At 41.0% G+C, this 20,809-nt stretch overlaps 1 protein-coding gene across 1 annotated transcript in view; it reads right to left on the reverse strand.

The window, feature by feature from the left end:
* GNB4 (G protein subunit beta 4) overlaps positions 1 to 20,809 on the reverse strand; it is a 119,586-nt gene continuing 98,777 nt past the window's right edge. Inside the window, exons 3-10 of the mRNA XM_045029879.1 lie at positions 17,765 to 17,803; positions 16,777 to 16,883; positions 14,775 to 14,838; positions 13,543 to 13,705; positions 13,056 to 13,122; positions 12,736 to 12,937; positions 5,796 to 6,012; positions 1 to 4,821 (exon numbers count right to left, since the gene is read on the reverse strand). Of these exons, the coding sequence (XP_044885814.1) occupies positions 4,715 to 4,821; positions 5,796 to 6,012; positions 12,736 to 12,937; positions 13,056 to 13,122; positions 13,543 to 13,705; positions 14,775 to 14,838; positions 16,777 to 16,883; positions 17,765 to 17,803 (966 nt within the window). The 3' untranslated portion in view covers positions 1 to 4,714. The remainder of the gene's footprint in view (positions 4,822 to 5,795; positions 6,013 to 12,735; positions 12,938 to 13,055; positions 13,123 to 13,542; positions 13,706 to 14,774; positions 14,839 to 16,776; positions 16,884 to 17,764; positions 17,804 to 20,809) is intronic.

Genomic DNA, 20,809 nt, shown 5'->3' on the forward strand with positions numbered 1-20,809 from the left:
TCTGGTTAAAAGCACTTGTTTATTGGTTACAATATCAACTCATGGCAACATCTTTCACTGAGCCACTGTACAAATACAAAGAAAAGATCCATTTTGGGGGGGAGAGACGCTATAAACAGAGTTCATAGCAAGTGATTTTTTTTAAAACAGGGAAGTCTATACATCACCCCTGTCATAGAACAAGTGGCACAAGTCCTTGTTTTGAATTAGCTTAAATAAAAGCTTTAAGACTGTTTCTGAATACACACACAATCCAAAGGCAGTGCAGAATCACTTCATAATTGGTAACATTACTGAAGTTTTCCATCAAAGTAGTCAGCAACAAGTGAAAGTAAAATTAAAACCATTAGATGAGAAATGCTGGGCAATCAGCGCTAAGTGCCAAACTAAGAGTCAAGCATGTTGAAAAGAAATTAGTTTTGGACTCCTTTGGATGTAATATGTAGTACAAGTGTTCAGATGCTTTTTTTTTAAAAAAGGAGAAACAAATAGAGCACCATTGTGTAAGTAAAACAAAGGCTTGAAATATCTAAGACTATTCCACTGAAGTCCATATTAGTCAAAACCTAAACATACTGTGTGGTATAAGAATGTCAGGCACATTTAATCTGTTATAATCAATTATTAACACTGTTCACACATTTACCATAACAACACTGCATTAACATTCTGCATGTATTTTACACAACCAGCAATTGGATAAAAAGGCTTGTGGTGCCTCTGAAGTGTAGGAAGTAGTTTTACCAGCATGCATGCCAGATTACTGTATACAAAGTGCACCATCAACCCATGCTTAATTACTTTTACAGGAAATGCTATCTCAAAATCTGTCATTCTGCTACACAACCATTTCATATCAACTATTTGAATTAGCCAATACCTATTCTCACCAACATTTTAAAGCACAGCACTAAATCTAGTGGAGGTGACAGTGTCCTCAACGAGGAAAGACTAAGCACTCTTGGAATGTTTTTCACAACATCTTCCCCTCCCCCCCCCCCCCAAAGTAATGTGAACTTCATGATAGGACAAGTGGTTACATTAACTGAATTAAAGAGTTATTATAGTATGCACATGAGGACTAGCTGGTATGTCAATTCAGCACTGCCATATCAGGGTCAACCTCTCTCCTCAGAAGAAAGTATTTGAAAGAGTTTTTCTACTCCAAATGGACTATTGAACCAGCAGTTCTTCAGATACTTAATAGTATGTGACATTCAGCAAGGCAGATGGTAATGACAGTTTAGGAGAAAAAAGTCTAGAGATGGTTGAAAGAAGGTACACGCATTACCCATACTAAGTGAATGTACATTAGCACAATGCCATGCCAAAGCTTTTTGTGGTTTCTAGAATCTCACCCAGTATTTTTACTAATAAAGTGATAAAGGCTGAGTACACCTGGGAGCAAGTTCAAACTGGAAATCTGCTTGATCAGTATCCTTCACCATAAAGCTAATCAGCCTTTAAAGTGGACAGCAGCTGTACCTGAATTAATCTGTAATTTCATATGAGGCACATAGTTCCAGTTTGTAAGTTACAGCTTCAACCAACTACCTTTGTGCTATACCACTTCTTTTAAAGTACATTTAAACATGGATTTAATATTAGAACGAAACCTGGAAAAAAGGTTACTTTCCTATCAATTACAAATTTTTGGCACAATGGTCTAACTGTTTTTAGTACTAAATATTACTAATTCCAAAATCTAGTAAATATTTTTGTAACCACATAACATATTTGGAATTAAGATAGCTCTACAGTTTGGCAGTGGTAAACTTTTCACAACAGTTTAATGTGTACCCTATTGTGCTGTAAAATACACTACCTGTATTAAACTGGTTCACCATCACGTGAACGGTTAGAAACTACACTAACCTGCATATCTGAGCTTATCTTAAGCTACAGGTATACATCATCTTTTAGTCTAAAAATACCCATGGAGACATTTTGTTTGAGATGCAGGAGTCTGGATGAAAGCTTTCAAGTAAAACCTGCAAATGGTGGCTTATAGCAGAAGATGGGATTTGGTGCCTGGGTTAAAATTAAGCTGCAATTAAGCTCTATCTTAATGAGTGTACCATCATGAAAATTCACCCATAAGCAATGCTTAAAAAAACTGAAATTGCTCAGATAGGCTCATTATATGGCCTCAGTTGAAGATGTAATAATGTAATGTCCCACTATTATAAATGCTTTAAAAAAAGCAAACAATCCAAACAGACTTATACCAGGACTCCAACAGTAGCCACTATTTTGGGGTACATTCGCCCCAGGAGTTAAATATTTCCTCAGGTGTTGACATCCCATGTTACTCTTTTAGAAACCTGATTTACTTAGTTAGACAGCAAACATCTATCCCGCAGTATAAAGGGAAATCGTTTATGATATTTAATTGCAAGTATGGGAAGTCTCTTTACAACACTGGCAACTAGGAAGTCACTTCAAGATGCACCTTAAATGAGAAACTATTTAGTAATTTAAATTTTTCCTCTAAGAGTTTACTAGCAAATTTTCAGAATGATTCACTCAAACCAGAAGCAGCTGCAAGTTTAAAAATCAACGGCACCATTAAAAAATATCAAGTGTTCTGCCTGACCTCAAAGAGCTGCCCTCTTGGGAAAAGATACAAATATTCCATAAATAATTCTGTTACTGCAAACAGATCAGAAAACAAAATAATCTTGCTGAAAAGAAAATGCAAATGAGTTTCTGTGATCTACAGCATAACATGATTTTGGTCCTACACCATAATCTGCCTTTAGTAAGTGTATACTGCTCCAGCACGGGATGTGCTTTTTAACGGATACTGAATTTACTACAGTTGGCACATTTATTGGCACCTCCACCATTGTAAACATGGCATATTTACAGGCACAGTCCGGAAGTAATGAAATTAGAATTACAAGTGGTAGAAACGTCACAAACAGTGGTCTCAGCAATAATCTCTCTTCATATTACAAAATGCTGGGCACTTATGTTCACAAACTGACCCAGGGACATTTGGACACCTCGCACCTTCAGGTGGGGGCAGCAGATTAACATTAACTTTCAGCTTTATGGTAATTTGTTTAAATACACACATTTAAAATAAATCACGAGAAGCCAACAGAGAATGGCCCTTTTCTGAAAGTATCAGGTACTTTCATACCCAACTCAGATTCCCCAAGGGACATCCATCACAAACATGGACACGCAGCCAGCACCAGAGTTAAGTGATCTTCACGGGTAGTTTCAAATGGGTCTGAGTCACATGATTTGTCATATACCTACACAATAAGAAAATGCTTACTAGCTCAAGTGCTCTCAGTGCCTTCCATTTTATAAGTGAATCATATCAAGATCAGGCATATAAAAGGAAATGACTATTTACTGTCAGTTTGCAGACTGGCATCTAATAAGATGCCTAAGCACAGACCACTGCGGTTGTAAATGAACTAGCAGGATTTTAAATTTAGAGCACAATGTTTTTAGAGGGATCATAGAGATTATCAAAAAGGTTATTGTTCATTGTAGATAACATGGTCACTTCAACCATTACACAAGACAAGCATGTTCTGCTGTGAAATATTAGCGTGAACCTCTAACTTTGCAGTTCTAGTAAGGGATTCACTGTACTTCCTAAGCCATCCGTAGGAAGCCTTCATAGAGAAACCCTCTTAAATCTCTTCATTTGCTGTAGTAGTTGAACAGCAACTTTGAAGAAATTGTAAAAGTGTACACAATCTATTCAGTCAACTCCATGCTAGAATATCACCTTGCTAGTGCATAGCAGCTGGAGTTTGCAGTGGATTAGAATCCTCTCATTTACAAATCCACTGTCAAAAGGAAAAAGCACTCACCCACTTAGAGACAGTAATGTGTTACCTGACTTATGTACTCTGTTCTTCTGATGCCAGCATGTTAAAACCTTATTTTTTTATATATATATTATATCTATATACACACACCTAATGGCATTAACATTCTCTTGGTGCTTGGAGGCCATGGCTGCTGATGGATGAACCAGGAACCACTGGCTGGAAGGAGTAATCCCCATGCTTAAATAGACAAATAGGTCTAGAAGTGAATAAGTAAGGCGCTAGGTATTACCCACGGTCATCAGGGCCTTTTTAAAAACAAAAAAAAAAAGTAGTAATTCAAATGCCTTCCATTATAAAAACACATACATACCATTGGCTTCACTTTATCTACAGTAAATTCACAAAAGCATTTAAAACAGCAATCTAGTTCATCCACTACAAAACTCAGAAGTGACATCTCAGGTTAAATGCAAAGCTATAAATGTAGTTCCTTAAAAAATGCAAACATATTTCTTTACATACAGACAAATGTTACATGATTGGCTGCTATAATGTGTATATTCTGTTATGTACAAAAAAAGTACAGAATTAGCAGACTTTGAGCACAAGCAGAAATCCCTCGAGGACAATCTAACCAAACCACCAAAAACAAAAAAGACTGGCTCTTAGTTTCTCAGTCACCATGATTATGTGTGCTGGCCTGGCCCCTTTTTAAAAGTCAGTGATTTCTCCACCCCCACCCCTATTTCTTCACTTGATTTTTTTTCTAGTTTACAGAAAGCCTTTTTGTGTAATAATCAGTGAATAGAAAAACTTCACCTGCAAATACAAGGTAGAAATGTTATTTCACAGCTATAGGCTGCAGCATTGATCTCTCCAGATCTCAGTGGAGAATGTACATGTTTGTCTCCCAGTTAATTCCAGATTCTGAGAAAACTGTCCCAAGACCCTGTAGCTACAGCCATGCCATCATCAGTAACACCTAAACAGCTGACACGGTTGTCATGGCCAGCAAGGACACCTGGAAGAGAAGATGGAGGAAGTTAACAGCTGAAGCTTTTCAAGTTTTGTACATTACTTTTCAGGTTAAATTCACCTCAAGACATCCTGGAAGAGGTTGTTTGTTTGTTTTTAAGAGTGGTTAAGTGACAGAAGTATCCTCCCTCTATGTTTTATCTTAAAAGCAATATTAGCTCTCCAACATTATGAATTAGCTCCTATCTTGGGAAGTTCTGAACCCTTGAACCAAATATTTTAACTATTTTGCATTTGGATTTTCCCAGTACATAAGAACAGCCGTACTGGGTCAGACCAAAGGTCCATCTAGCCCAGTATCTGTCTACTGACAGTGGCCAATGCCAGGTGCCCCAGAGGGAGTGAACCTAACAGGCAATGATGAAGTGATCTATCTCCTGCAATCCATCTCCACCCTCTGACGAACAGAGGCTAGGGACACCATTCTTACCCATCCTGGCTAATAGCCATTTATGGACTTAGCCACCATGAATTTATCCAGTTCCCTTTTAAACATTGTTATAGTCCTAGCCTTCACAACATCCTCAGGTAAGGAGTTCCACAAGTTGACTGTGCGCTGCGTGAAGAACTTCCTTTTATTTGTTTTAAACCTGCTGTATATTCTATAATAAAGTAAATAAATAAATCAAAGGTGCTGACAATGTCTATAACCAAAACCAGACACAAAACCACTTACTGTACACAACAGAAAACCTCATATGCCTTTTCTAAACATCACTATTACCAGATCAGAAAATATGAAAAAATAAAATGCAAGAAAATAGGGATACAAATCCAAAAGTAAACCTTTACGTTGAGAAAAGGAAGAAGAGATTTCACAATTCAGCAGCACGCGCAGGTATCATCACTGACTACCAGTGAACTAGTTTTACGTTTAAAAGTTACAGAAAGTGGAATGTGTTCCATGTTGAGATCCTGCTAAAGAAGAACTGCAACTCACTGCAGATACCATTTACCAACCTGCTCTCTCTCCCTTCAGAGTATCCCACACATTGCAGTTGAAGTCATCATAGCCGGCTAGCAAGAGACGACCACTTTTTGAGAAGGCTACAGAAGTGATTCCACAGATGATATTGTCATGGGAGTACATCATTAACTCCTGATCTGCACGCAGGTCAAAGAGTCGACAAGTGGCATCATCAGAACCAGTCGCAAATGCATGTCCATTGGGGAAGAACTGGAAATGAAAATGAGACAGGAGTTTGACCCCAGAAAAGTGTTGCTCATGCACTGTTTCAAAAACGACATGTAGAGATTGTCTTTACTGAGATACTCAGATACAGCACAAATTCATGAGCACAGGAAAAAAAACATCAAAATGGATTTTTAATAAAATGCAACTATTGTGCGCACACAATTGTGTTCAACACTTGTAGCACAGCACTGACCAAAGGCAGGTGCATTCAAACTTTGTCCAGCCAATTGGCAAATGTCAAGAGACAGGGATGCAGCTAATTTCCATAATTTCCACACATCTCATGGAGTGGAACACAGCCATTTTTTTCTTTTGAATAAGCCATGGAGACTGTCCCCTGTACACAATGTTCCATCCTGAGCTGGTCCATCAGGCTGCTTGGATCAAAACAGGGGACTGCAAGCTAGCACTTCAGCCTCCAAAATTCACACCTACTAAATAATCTGTGTTAAGCACCTCATTGATTTAAATGTCAGTGAAAGGTACCAAGCACATCTCAGGATTAGACCCAAGCGTATGGGCTGCATTTCTCCACAGACCATGCTGCTGGTATTCCAGAGATGTAAGAATTTGCAGTGTTTATAAAAAAGATGCAATGTAGGTTTAGATTTCATTACCCATTAAACAGATTTTGTGTCCTGTTGATCAGAACATAAAATGTGGTTGAGACAAACAGAGGAAATACACTCCAGTTTAGAAACATTACAAAGCTTTTCCAAGAGTAGCATTTTTAAACACTAGTTTCACTGCTGGTTTCCAGAGTTTAAAGATGCCCTTTTCTACAGGAAATCCAAATACACAATGGTTAACATAAAAGTTTGAGAATTGACTCCATCTTGAAGTTTTACTACTTAAAAAAACCAGTTACTTACCTTCTTGTAACTTGTGGTTTTGATATATGTTGCATATGTCCATTACACGTCTCATGCATCAGTGCCAGAGAGTTTTCCCTAGAGATACCCACAGGAGTGGTCACACCTGCACCCTCACATCCCGTGTACCCTGAGTGGAGGGTTTACCAGGGTGGAGCCAGCCCAGCCTACCTTCAGTACCTTCATACTGCATCATTTTCCGTCTGGTGTACACCAAAGAGTGAGGTCAACCTAGCTATGTCGCTCAGTGATGTGAAAAATCCAAACCCCTGAGTAACGTAGTTAAGCCAACCTAACCCCCAGTGTAGACAGTGCTAGGTTGAGGGAAGCCTAGCTATTGCCTCTCATGGAGGGGGATTACCTATGCTGATGGGAGAATCCCTCCCACTGGCGTAAGTAGTATCTATACTTGAAGTGCCTCTGCAGCTGTGCCACTGTAGCATTTCAAGTGCAGACAAGCCCTCAGACGAGAGACTCCAATGCACTGGGGAAGGAGGGTGGGTCACGTAAAGAACATACGCAAGACATCTCAAAAGAGCTGCTGCAAAGAATACCCTTTTCAAGCGACTGCACGTGCCCATTACACTAGGAGACTCCCATGTAGTTTCCAACACAGCTGGGACTAGGATTCTCATCAGAAGAGGGACTGCCAAACTGCTTTCCCCACATTTGTGTCTTCGCTTGACGTAGTAGTAATCACATAATATCTAGCGAAGATGTGGACTGAAGACCACGTTGCCTCTCTGCAGATGTTCACAATATCGATGCTTCCCAGAAATACTTCAGAACTGAGTCTGCTCTGGCTGAATTCAGACAGCACTTTTCAGAAGGTGTTATGGCAGTGTTTCTCAAACAGGGGTCGCCGCTTGTGTACGGAAAGCCCCTGGCGGGCCGGGCCGGTTTGTTTACCTGCCCCGTCCGCAGGTCCGTCCGATCGTGGCTCCCACTGGCCACGGTTCACCGCTGCTGGAAGCGGCGCGGGCCGAGGGACTTACTGGCCGCCGCTTCCAGCAGCTCCCATTGGCCTGCAGCAGCGAACCACGGCCAGGGGGAGCCGCAATCGGCCAGATCTGTGGATGGGGCAGGTAAACAAACCGGCCCGGTCCACCAGGGGCTTTCCCTACACAAGCGGCAACCCCAGTTTGAGAAACACAGAGAAGGCATTATGCCGTTGTTCTTGTAAGCACATGAAAACACAGCTGGTGATCCACTTGGATAGTCACTACAATGTTACAGGACACTCTCATTCGATCCGCATAGGAGATGGATAGCTGAAAATAGACCCTAAAGGCAGGGGTAGAGGTTCCCTGACAGACAACTTGCAGACGTCCAAGAACCATGGCTGCCTTGCCCAGACTGGTGCAGTATCATTTTCCCTCACTCTTGCTTCAGCTTGAAAAATAACCTTGGGAATCAGAAGCATGGAAGGGTAGGCATAGAGCAGACCCTTGACCCAGGGTAAGAGAAGCATATCTGAGGGTACATCCAGACTACCCGCCGTATCGGCGAGTAGCTTATCGATTTATCGGGGATCGATATATCACGTCTCATCTAGACGTGATATATTGATCCCCAAACGCGTTCCCTGTCGACTCCGGAACTCCACCGGAGCGAGCGGCGGTAGTGGAGTCGACAGGGGAGCCGCGGACGTCGATCCTGCACCGTGAGGATGGGAGGTATTCCTGTAGCTGAAGTTGCGTATCTTACATCGACACCCCCCGCCACAGTGTAGACCAGGCCTGTGATGGACCTGGGGCTTTAGTCCACCTTCAAAACAGAAGAGAGTACTTCCTGTTCTGACAGCTTGAGAATAAGTCCACTGATGGCACTCTCCCTATTTGAAATACTGATCTTAGAATAGCCAGGTTGAGAGGCCATTCACGATCCAAGCTGAATGACTTGCTTGGTCAGTTCGCTAAGGCATTCTGAATCCCTGGTAGGTGTGATGCTCTGAGAGTCAGGGAATTCCATATGCAGATGTTCCACAGCCTTGATTGCCTCCTGGCACATGCTGTTTGATTTGACAACTCTTGATTGTTGATGTGGAACACTGTCTTCTCTTCTCATGGCCTCTTTCTGAGAAGATGACGAGGTGTTCAGAAGAGGCAGGCTAGAACTTCCTGCTGCTGGTCTTAAGCTTCCAATGCAGAAGGACTGTCCAAAGCAGCTGAAGACCAGTATCAAGCAGCCTGTGAGTATCTCGTGGACATACTTCTCCCCTCTGGGATAGGCTTCCATAGAATAGTGGTTGCCTGACTTCTGATGGTTTCAGAGTAGCAGCCGTGTTAGTCTGTATCCGCAAAAAGAACAGGAGTACTTGTGGCACCCTAGAGACTAACAAATTTATTTAAGCATAAGCTTTCTGATAGTTTGTCAGTGATGGACACTTCCCTTCTCTAGGATTAATTTTTGTACTGCAGTGGAGACAAAGATCTAGATGCCGTAGGCATCCCCCACTGTACCCAGTAGGGCCAATGATGGAGCTGGTATGGTACTGGAGGCCACTTATGCCTAGACCAGGCCCTCCCATTCCTTTGATCTACTCTTGGCAGGATGACTCCTATGAGAGTGGGAACAATCCCTGGTTTCCCTGAAGTGGGAGACATCAGAACCCACTTCAGACTGAGGAGAAGCAGGAGTACTCCAAAGGCCAGGGTGGAGCGGTACCAGAGATGGGGGAAGTGATCTACAACAAGCATTCAGTACCAGCAGCCATCCTGAAGCTTCCTGGCTATCAGGACGATGCGCTGAGGCAGAGCAGTTACCATTGGTCTTGGAGCTGGCATAGGGATTAACGGAAGCCGCACCGAACCTGGCGCCATAACAGTCCCCCAATGTGGAAGCCACCACGTGCAACAGCCCCAAAGTGCTGTCGGTCTAAATGATCTGTGAGGGTGGTACAGAGATGCTCAGCAGATCCTATGAAGCTGTGTACACCTCCGGGGTGGCTGGTACTGATATGGGCCTTTGACCTACTGTGAGCAAGGGTGGTAGCTCCACTGTTTGTGCTGAGGAAGCAGCCACCCTCACCAGTCCTGGCACATGAACTGAAGTCAACAGTTCTGCTCGGCGAGAACCAATAAAATGAGATAGCGGGAAGCAAGGGGCCAAAGGACGCACTCTACCCTCAATACCGACGTGGCTAGCCTCTGAGGTTGAGAAATCCCATACTGAGTACTTTGACATGAAGTTGTCCTTCTCTTCAGCTTCAGAGGCTGAGGGCACTCCAAGCACCGTTACCTCTTTGAGGACTGCTTGGGGAGGGGGATCTCCTCCTGTCTGTCCACAGGTAAGACTGGGGAACACTCCTGGATGGAGTGATTGAGGAACTCCCTCTATCCACAGAGGTAGTTCTGATGCTGGGCAAAGGGCAGCCTCCATGAGGATGCACCTGAGATGCTCTTCTCTTTGCTTCTTAGTTCTTCTCTTGAAGCCCAGGCAAATCAGACACACGTTCCTGATGTGACTCATCCAAACGCTTCAAACAGTGAGAGTGAGGATCACTCACAGGCACTGGCTTTGACACCTGGAGCAGGGCTTGACATTGGGGGACACTGACTCTCTTCCCCACCCTCCTCCAGTATCAGGCTGAGCCCAAAGTCCACTGAGAGTCTGAACAACAGATAAATAATAAAAAAGTAAAAGGGGTCCAAGAGGTCCAAAAATGGGAACCACTAAGAGCTCATTTAGAGTCGTAGACTTTAACGTCGGAAGGGACCATTATGATCGTTCAGTCTGACCTCCTGCACAATGCAGGCTGCAGAATCTCACCCACTCACTCCCGTAATAAACCCCTAACCTATGTCTGAGCCACTGAAGTCCTCAAATCATGGTTTAAAGACTTCAAGGTGCAGAGAATCCTCCAGCAAGTGACCCATACCCCATGCTGCAGAGGAAGGCGAAAAACCCCCAGGGCCTCTGCCAATCTGCCCTGGAGGAAAATTCCTTTCTGACCCCAAATATGGCGTTCAGCTAGACCCTGAGCATGTAGGCAAGACTCACCAGCCAGACACCCAGGAAAGAATTCTCTGTAGTAACTCAGATCCCACCACGTCTAACATCCCATCACAGGCCATTGAGTATATTTATCTCTAATAATCAAAGATCAATTAATTGCCAAAATTTAGACTATACCATCGTACCATCCCCATCATAAACTTATCAAGCTTAGTCTTGAAGCTAGATATGTCTTTTGTCCCCACTGCTCCCCTTGGAAGGCTGTTCCAGAACTTCACTACTCTGATGGTTAGAAACCTGTGTCTAATTTCAAGTAGAAACTTCCAGATGGCCAGTTTATATCCATTTGTTCTTGTGTCCACACTGGTACTGAGCTTAAATAATTCCTCTCTCTCCCTGGTATTTATCCCTCTGATATATTTATAGAGAACAATCATATCTCCCCTCAGCCTTCTTCTGGTTAGGCTAAACAAGCCCAGCTCTTTGAGTCTCCTTTCATAAGGCAAGTTTTCCATTCCTTGGATCATCCTAGTAGTCCTTCTCTGCATCTGTTCCAGTTTGAATTCATCCTTCTTAAACATGGTAGACCAGAACTGCACACAGTACTCCACATGAGGTCTTACAAGTGCCTTGTATAACCGTACTGACACCTCCTTATCTCTACTGGAAATATCTTGCCTAATGCCTCCCAAGACCGCATTAGCTTTTTTCATGGCCATATCACATTGGCGGCTCATAATCCTGTGATCAACCAATACTCCGAGGTCCTTCTCCTCTGTTACTTCCAACAGATGCATCCCCAGCTTATAACAAAAATTCTTGTTATTAATCCCTAAATGCATGGCCTTGCACTTTTCACTATTAAATTTCATCCTATTGCTATTACTCCAGTTTACAAGGTCATCCAGATCTTCCTGTATAATATCCCGGTCCTTTTCTGTATTGGCAATACCTCCCAGCTGTGCGTCATCCGCAAATTTTATTAGCACACTCCCACTTTTTGTACCAAGGTCAGTAATAAAAAGATTAAATAAGATTGGTCCCAAAACTGATCCCTGAGCAACTCCACTAGTAACCTCCCTCCAGCCTGACAGTTCACCTTTCAGTATAACCCACTGTAGTCTCCCCTTTAACCAGCTCCTTATCCACTTTTCAATTTTCATATTGATCCCCATCTTTTCCAATTTAACTAATAATTCCCCATGTGGAACCATATCAAATGCCTTACTGAAATAGAGGTAAATTAGATCCACTGCGTTTCTTTTATCTAAAAAAATGTGTTACCTTCTCAAAGAAGGAGATCATAAGGAACAAGATCATTTGGAGAAGTAACAAGCTGACAGCATGCTCTGACCAACTGCAATAAGGAACTGAATGAAGGGCGGGGCAGCTCTTCCACTTTATACTCCACTCAGAACATGAGGGACATCACAGCACAGGAGCAGCCACCTCCACTGGTGCTGCTAGGGAAAATTCTCCAGCACTGGTGCACAAGACATACACACACTTACTGTAAATGGACGTATCCAATCACGCAAAGATAAAGTATTATGAAGCAAAAGGAGGTCAAGCAGGTAACGATGGACAGAGCAGCAAACCATTATGACAACTTAGACTAAATGAGGACAGTCTGAATTGTTCCAAGATCACTTAATCATACATATCCTCTAGATATGGTTAATAGTCATGAACTAGATTGCAGGCGGTTGGTCTTATCAAGATCTCAGATTCTAAGAAACTATATTCATTTTAAGTGGCCAAATCAGAGACTTGACGACTCTCCACCCTGTTTTGAAAACTAGATTATAAATTGATATCTTACATCTACACTTATTGTCTCCTCGCTCTCCATTTGTAAACAGAAATGCTCACTTACACAAACTGCGTTAATATCAGATACATGTCCTGTGAAAGACTGCCTGCACATTCCATCGCGAATATCCCAAAGCTTGGAGGAGGCATCACAGGCACCAGAAACAAAAGTCCTCATGTCTGGACTTAGGGATAAACTCATCACATCTCCGGTATGCCCAGTGAAGGTGGTGGTCTGTTGACCAGTTTCAATGTCCCAAAGAGCACTGCAGATAAAACAGATGTATTTCAGCAATACAATGGGGTCTCTCTACAAGTTTAGCTTAAAAACAATCAAAGCACTGAAAAAAAACAAAAAAACCACCAACTACCCTCAAAACTCACCAGGTGGTGTCCCCTGAACTTGTAACAATTTGGTTGTCATCTAGAAAACGACAGCAGGACAAGTATCCTAGGAACAGAATAATGACAGATGTCAATTTCATATCCTACTGTCCCAGTAAAAGTTATCCAAAAAACCTTCTCAGTATGTCACACAATAACCACCACTTGATGCTACTTGTATTTTAAAAATAGCAGTACAGAAGCCAAATTCACCGGAGTGCGTACTGCTCCATTTGCTCAGATAGTGGTAGTATCTCTTTGGCAGAACTAAATGAACACAGAATTTAGCATTAAGACTGATAAAGGCAAAATGAGTGACATACAAAAAGTGATTCCTAAATCTGATCAAAACCAAGATCAGACTATATTCCATTTTGCAAATTGTTCACACTTGTTTTCACTTTAGGGCATGCTGTGAACAATGCAGGCTTGGGACTGTTATACTTTGACTAACAGTAAAGAAAAATAAATGCAAAATGCAGCTGACCTGTATGCCCTGGTAACTCTCTGCTCACTCTCACATTGCCCTCTCTGGTTTTCAAATTATATATGGAACAGATGTTGTCCAATCCACCACAAGCGACATAGTTGCCAGAAGGAGCATATGCACAGGTCATCACCCAGGAAGATCTCAAAGGAATGGCATGCATCTACAGAGAGACAAGGCATATTAGAACTACACCAGATTTTAGGCAGTCACACTCAACCACAGCCATTCTTGTCCAACCTTCTGCATCTAGTTATCTGCTATACTGCTTTAGCATTGCAGCAGATGCTACTAAATAAGATAGTGGGATATCTAACTAATAAAGAATCTGATTTTAAACACACTTCAATTTCTGCTGAATATTTACTTAAGGGATGGAAAAAATGGTCGCCTGGTTAGATGTGTGCAAGTTCAGTGCAATCGTTTTTATAGTATCAGAGCTATTCTGAAATTAAGGATTACTAATTAAACATGCAGCAGGTTTCATTCTATTCAAATTCCTCCCTCCAGTTTGTCTTCCTGAGCCAGAACCTCAACTGGGGTAGACTGGCATGGCTCCACCAATGAAGCTATGCCAGTTGCCATCAGCAGAGGAGCTGCACCCGTCCTTCCTCGTTTGATCAAGATTTCTCACTTTCTTTGTCCCAAGGAGCTAAACATCTATTATAATGGATTTATATTAATTCTCTGTAAACCCTGGGGTTGTGTGTTTCTGCAACAGAATAGCAGAGCATGTGCGACAGAAACACAGCACAAGTAGGGTGTACAGTTGCAAAACAAGAGTAACAAGGAGTTAATTATTAAAACTCCTTAGAAAGATTCCCCACCCGACACACATGCAAATGCTTGGTCAATGAATACCCGGAGCACTACTAAGCTTCCAAGGGATCCCATGCTAACCACATTACTTCTGCAGCACACCCTACCAGTGATCTCAGAGCTAGTTATCAGAGGGTTATAAAAAAACCTAAGTATTATTTTCTTCCAGCAAGCGAGCTACAGTGAATAGAAGCAAAGGCTCAACATATAGAAACAGACATTACCCAAGCTAAAATGCACTTTGAATAAAAAGCTGGATATAAAAAAAAAAATGGAAGCAAGCTAGTTAAAACTTCAACAGGAAAAAGGGATGGAGCCAGTCCAACTAAAAGAAAAGTGTTACAGAAAGAAGGAACTAAAACAAAAGTGTCACTTGCGTACAGATTACCAATATGGATTATAAACAACTCTACCTTATTTGTTGTATAACTATCCCAAATAATTAATTTTCCATCTTGGGAAGCGCTGACTAGTAGCCTAAAGATAACCACAAAACAGAAATATAAACATGTTAACTTCTTGTCTCATACTTAATTTCAAAATAGACAAGATGCATGAATGTCAAATAATTCAGAAAAGCCTTTTCATTTTCTCCTTTTGTCTATTTTTAAACTTTCTAAGGCCAAATGTTGCTGGACAGCTGCAAAGAACAACGTGCTGCTTGCTAGAAAAATCTTACCTGAATCCATGGATAAACTTCCACTATTAAAACAAGCTAGAATAACTGACATTTAAAACTGCTCAAGCTATTTACAAATTTTATAACCTCTCCCTACTGGTTGCTTGTATCCTTCAGATTCAGTGTTTTAGTATCATAAATGTAGTATAGATACTCCTGGTCTAGACATGCCAGAACACAATATCACCAGGTATAATTAGCCTCTGGAATGCCACCATATGTTGAGATGGCTATTGGTTGTTCAAAAAACTTTTTGGAAGGAGTTATTTTATATTTAAGAAGCCTTCCAGCATCACTCTTTTGTTCCATCAGAACTAATGAAAAAGTCGCATCTGTTTTCTTCATTTACATATACCTTTTGGCAGAGGGGAGGACACTGTAGATATTTTGAAGGGTTTTTGATAAAAACTTCCAATGAATCAATCTAACACATTATGCATGTATTTAAATCTTATTTGGATTATTTGTCAATTCTTTTGATGAATTTCTTATACTAATAATCAGAAATATACTGAATTAGCTGCAGCACAACATGGCCGTCTACATTTATTATTGTGATTTACAAAACACACATTTTAATTCACTGAAAAATATTGTTATTCCATGTCCTTACAGTGTTCTATTAACTTAAAATACATTTGCACTAAATCAACCATTTCAAGCTACATGACCTTTCATAGTGTAAGGGAAAAGAATTCTGAAGTTAAGTGTCACCCTACACCAGGCTTTCAGATTTGAAGAATCTGTAACAGACCATCTGAAAGACTAGACAAAATGCTTGTGGAAAATAAAATGATTTCCCTTTTCATTATTTCTGTATGATTATAACTGGCTTTAAAAAGGAAAGCGATAGTATAAACATTTCTCATAAACTGCTATGATCTATGGCCCTCAAAAGCGTCTGAAGACTGAAAGTATGTCTACACTGCAATTAGACACCCGCATCTGGCCTGTGCCAACTGATTCAGGCTGAGGGGCTGTTTAATTTTGGCGTAGACTTTCGGGCTCAGGCACATCTACAGCGCAATTAAACAGCGCTTTAGCCCGAGCCAGCTGGCACCGACCAGCTGTGGGTTTTTAACTGGAGTGTAGACATACCCAGAGTGGTCCCACAAGATGTCTGGATTTTCTTGTAATAGACAAACTCAATAAAGACAATGGATGTATGGCTCATTACAACAATCTTTGACTGAATAACCCTTCTTTGTCCTATACCTGCAGACGTGTTAACTGCCAACTTCATTGTGGTCTCTTACAATGTGATAACTACTTATGCTTAACAATCTGTTCCAACTTGTATTTAGCCGTGACAATCTAGCCAGATCTACACTGCAGATTTATATTGGTAAAACTATATTGACCTAATCCCCGCTGTAGACAGCGCGGTCAATGGGCGAGCTTCTCCTATCGACATAACTACCAGCTCTCACAGAGGTAGATTAACTACGCCAACAGGAAAAGCTCTCCCATTGGCATAGCAGCATCTTCACGGAAGTGCTACAGCAGTGAAGCTGTGCCATTGTAGCTTTGTATGTGAAGACAAGCCTTTTAAGTACCTCTCCCAGACCTGAAGAGCTCTGAAAAAGCTTGAAATCTTGTCTCTTTCACCAACAGAAGTTGGTCCAACAAAAGATATTACCTCACACACCTTGTCTCTCTCTAGTAAGCCTACAATTCTTTCAAGAGCTAGAAAAGGGATCCCTCTGCCTCCAAGTTCAAGAATCACTTGTACAAACCTTGAATCAGATCCCCAGTGCATAGCATAAATTTTAGCTAAGTGACCTCTCAGTGTACGTCTTGTTCGCATTTGGATTCGACCCACTGAGTCCAGACTTGTGGTGATCTGAACAGGAAAAAACACAAACCAAACAATTATTCTGTATCTCCGAGATGGTCATAAATGTGTACAACACTCAAACTGCCAGGAACATAAATATTTTGCACTACTAGAATTTGGACATACAACAGGGACTACTGTTTCCACAGAAAGAGTGCACAATGATGTGATAGTGTTGCCAGACAAAAGGTTTTGCAAGAAAATCAGGGTATCAGTGACAGTGAACTTAATAATGGTCGCTACTCTAGATGTTTCAGACTGTTTCAGACACTCTGTAGATGGAGCTTCTGTATGTATTAGGTGTGAACTTTATTTTTACATTAAAGCTTTATGGAAGTTGACAATTCACACCCTCACAATAACAGCCCTAGAAGAAAATGAGCATTTAGTATTTATTCCAGTGTCATTTTTCAGTAGTCTGACAACTGCCACCTACAAGCCCAGACCTGGATTTTAAATGAAAAACTTCAGTTTCCCAATAAAATGGACATTTTATACATAGCTAGTTGGGAGCAACTCTCAAAGCCAAACCGTTATGCCATACAGTTTCATTAAATATTTAAAAAGGGGAATTATGGAAAAGATGTATATTTAATATAATATATAATAAAGAAATCTATCCAAGGCATTTCTGATGTATGTAGGTGTCTCATGGCTTTAGAGCTTTTTGACTGGCTGCAAATAATACCTGTAAAGGCCTTAGCTTTTTTTCCCCATCCTCTTTAATTATTGTATCAATTTCATAATTGTAAATAGTGCACTAAGCAATGTACTTCAAGAGTTGTTGCACTTCGTCTTTTTCAGCCACCATACCAGGCATGCTATAATCACTCAAGAAACCGATTGCCTTGTAGGGGTTACTTCCCAATATAAAAATAATGATATACCTGAGCAAGAGTTGTATCACTACATGCTTTTCTGGCATCCTGAAACAGAAAAAGGAACAATTAATATGACTCTTGAACACAGTAACAGTGTACATCAACTGAAAATGTTACCTATAGAAAAGTTATTTTACACTAAGACTTTTTCAAAATCTGTTGGAAAACAAAGATTCACTGTTTAAAAAAAGTATGCAAGAATCCTTATGTTCAGTATTCCCACTCCATTCATGTGAACAAGTTATGGTGTCCAAGAAATCTGAAGTACTGCAACAGAAAATAGCTGCCATACTTGCTTACATGTAATTTATACCTAGACAAGTTCCAAGTCAACCTCTTTGCAATCTTGTTGGACGGCCTCTTGTTTTCATGCTGTACTACTCTGCCTATATGTCAAGTGCTAAGTGGTGAATCCAAAAACACTTTAGAGTAGCCCCTTCATCATGTAGTATTTGGGTAAGAATCCAAAATGTGGACTAAATAAGATAAGAACAGGGGAGAAGACAAAACACTGGCAAAGGTGAAAAAGTGATTAGGGCCAGCACAACTGTATCAGTCAAGGACCACACCACATTGCACCCCTGACAGACATAGCTGTGCTGGTAGAAGGCTTTGGTGCAGACAGTTATACTAGCAAAACTGTGCTTTTGCTGGTATAGACTTACTTCATTTGGGGTGGGTAGGTAAGGGAATTGGGAGCCTGGAATAAGATACATAGTATAGTTATGCTTTTCCAGTTATAAGCTGCATCCAAACTACGAGTGTTTTGCCAGTACAACACACTAGAATAGCTAGCAAAGCACTCCTAGTGTGGATGCAGCTTGCTCCTGTAAAGGTAATGCTTTGTACCAGTACAGTAACCCCATCCCCCACCCATCCCTCAATGAGCAAAATCGCCTTGTGTGTATGCACCATATCTTCAATTACATGAGCACAAACTACTTTTTCCACAGCATCCCTGCTTCATTCAGTGCACAGTGAATGAGGAAGCTATTCAATATTTTGTTTTCTCCTCATTGTTCTGTGTGGCCCCATGTCTTATTTACTGCACACTATTCATCCTTTGATCTGAAAACATAATGATCAATTTCCTTGTGGGTTTTTCCTATGGTGCTCATCATTATAATGAATTTATTTTTACAAAATCCACATGAGGTGAGAGGGTATTACTCCATTTTACACATGGGGAGTTGAGGCAGAGAGATTAAGGTCAAAGTGTCCACTGTTTTTTGGGTGCCCAATTTGAGAGTCATAGGATCAGATTTTTCAGAGAACTTAGCATTATATAGCACTTCATATGTTCAAAGCACAGCTCCCACTGACTTCAGTTGCAGCTGTGAGCACTCAGTACTTCTGCAATTCAGATCCCAGGGTCTCACTTTAGGAACCCAGAAAATGATGAACACATTTAATTAGTGACCATGTGTGAAAAGTCTAGTTTAAATGACTAGTCCAGTATCAGATAGGAACTCAGTGGCAAAGGCAGGGATAGAATCCAATTCTCCAGAGCAACATGCAACTGCATTAAGAACCCTCTCTTTTCCTGCACCCCCCCTACATTATTCACTAGACACCTTCCAACTTCCACAGTAAATAAAGCAGGTATAATACACACAGACAGTCACTTTCACTGCACAACCCTGATTCATCTCCAGGACAGGATGGACTGAATGAGGGGAAAGAAAGTATGTGGTTATGTAATTAGTGACTGTTTCAATGCCTATCTTAGTTCTGGCATTTTCTAGCTTCTCAATTGTTTACTTTGCAACCTTAATAATGTTCTTTTAAATTTAGTTGGTACATTTTTACTTCCTACTTCAAAAACAAAACAAAGTAAGGTAACTGACACTAGCTGCTCTTAATAGTTTTCTTTCCAAAAACAAGCTCAAGAGGTGATTAGGTCACCTCAATCAATTTCTTACAGTGTCTGAACTGCAGAAATATTTATAAAATGTTGACATCTTGAATCAGAAACTGTTTAAAATATCAAACAACAAATCCCTTAGTGTTTAGGCATCCTTTCACTCACAAGAAGAAATACACTGGATATTAAAGCTGAGCAATTAAATTCATCGTTTAGTTGCAACAGCTGAAGAGGCTCAACACTAAGTTTATTTTGGATGCGATCTTTTAACTAGGCCAGAACTGTTTTTTTTTTTTTAAATTAATATAATAGCAAAATTTGGCAGCACCACCTCTAGCTATAATGGGATGGGTCAGACAACCTTAAACCTTTGTTCTTCCGTTGCTTATAACTTTGCTGAATTTTAATAGTTCAGGCTGTAGATTTCCAGACTGCCTCAGGCTGAATTTTATTTATCTATCTGTCTACCTTTCAGCAAAAAGGTCCAGCTGTTTGAGAACAAGGTTAAGGAAAAAATTACATTTAAGTTTTGACCATGTTAAATAAATTCTTACAACCATTTCATTGAGAAGTTCTAAAACCTCCATACTTTGAAGCAAGGGTTTGAAATCTGATGGTGGGGTTTTTTTAACTCCACACCGCTTGTCGACAAAGGTACTAGGGTAGACAAAGCCCAGGACTAGGATCTTGGGGACAGTGCTGGGGGCAGGGGGGTGATGGTAAGAGGGAACTGACAAACAGATTGGAGGTGGCTGGGCCAGGCCACCAGGGGAGATTGGGGTGAGGAGTATGAACTGGGAACCAGATGAGAAGCACTGAAATAGAGACTGGGGTTGGCTATGTGAAGAGACTGGGAAGAAGAGCCTGGGTCAGAAAGGGGGGCAGGTCAAGACAGGGACAGAAGAGGGCAGGCTTGTGGAGAACACTCCCTGTAGAACCTGCAATGGAACCCATGATTCACAAGTCAACAGCCCCTGCTGTCAGCAAGTTACACTGCTATGGGTTACTTTGTTACTCAAGAAGCAGAGATCTGTGCTATGCATCTAAAGGCTCACATCCTGCTGGTGACCCATGGGGATGTCAATATGATTTCACGTACCAAACACAAAAAAACAAAAAACAAAATCCACTTTTAAAAACTTAAGTAATTGTATATAAAAGCTATTAAAAGTTAAAGTTGCAAAGTC

This window comes from Mauremys mutica, chromosome 9 (genome assembly GCF_020497125.1).
Source record: "Mauremys mutica isolate MM-2020 ecotype Southern chromosome 9, ASM2049712v1, whole genome shotgun sequence".
Taxonomy (NCBI): Eukaryota; Metazoa; Chordata; order Testudines; family Geoemydidae; genus Mauremys; species Mauremys mutica.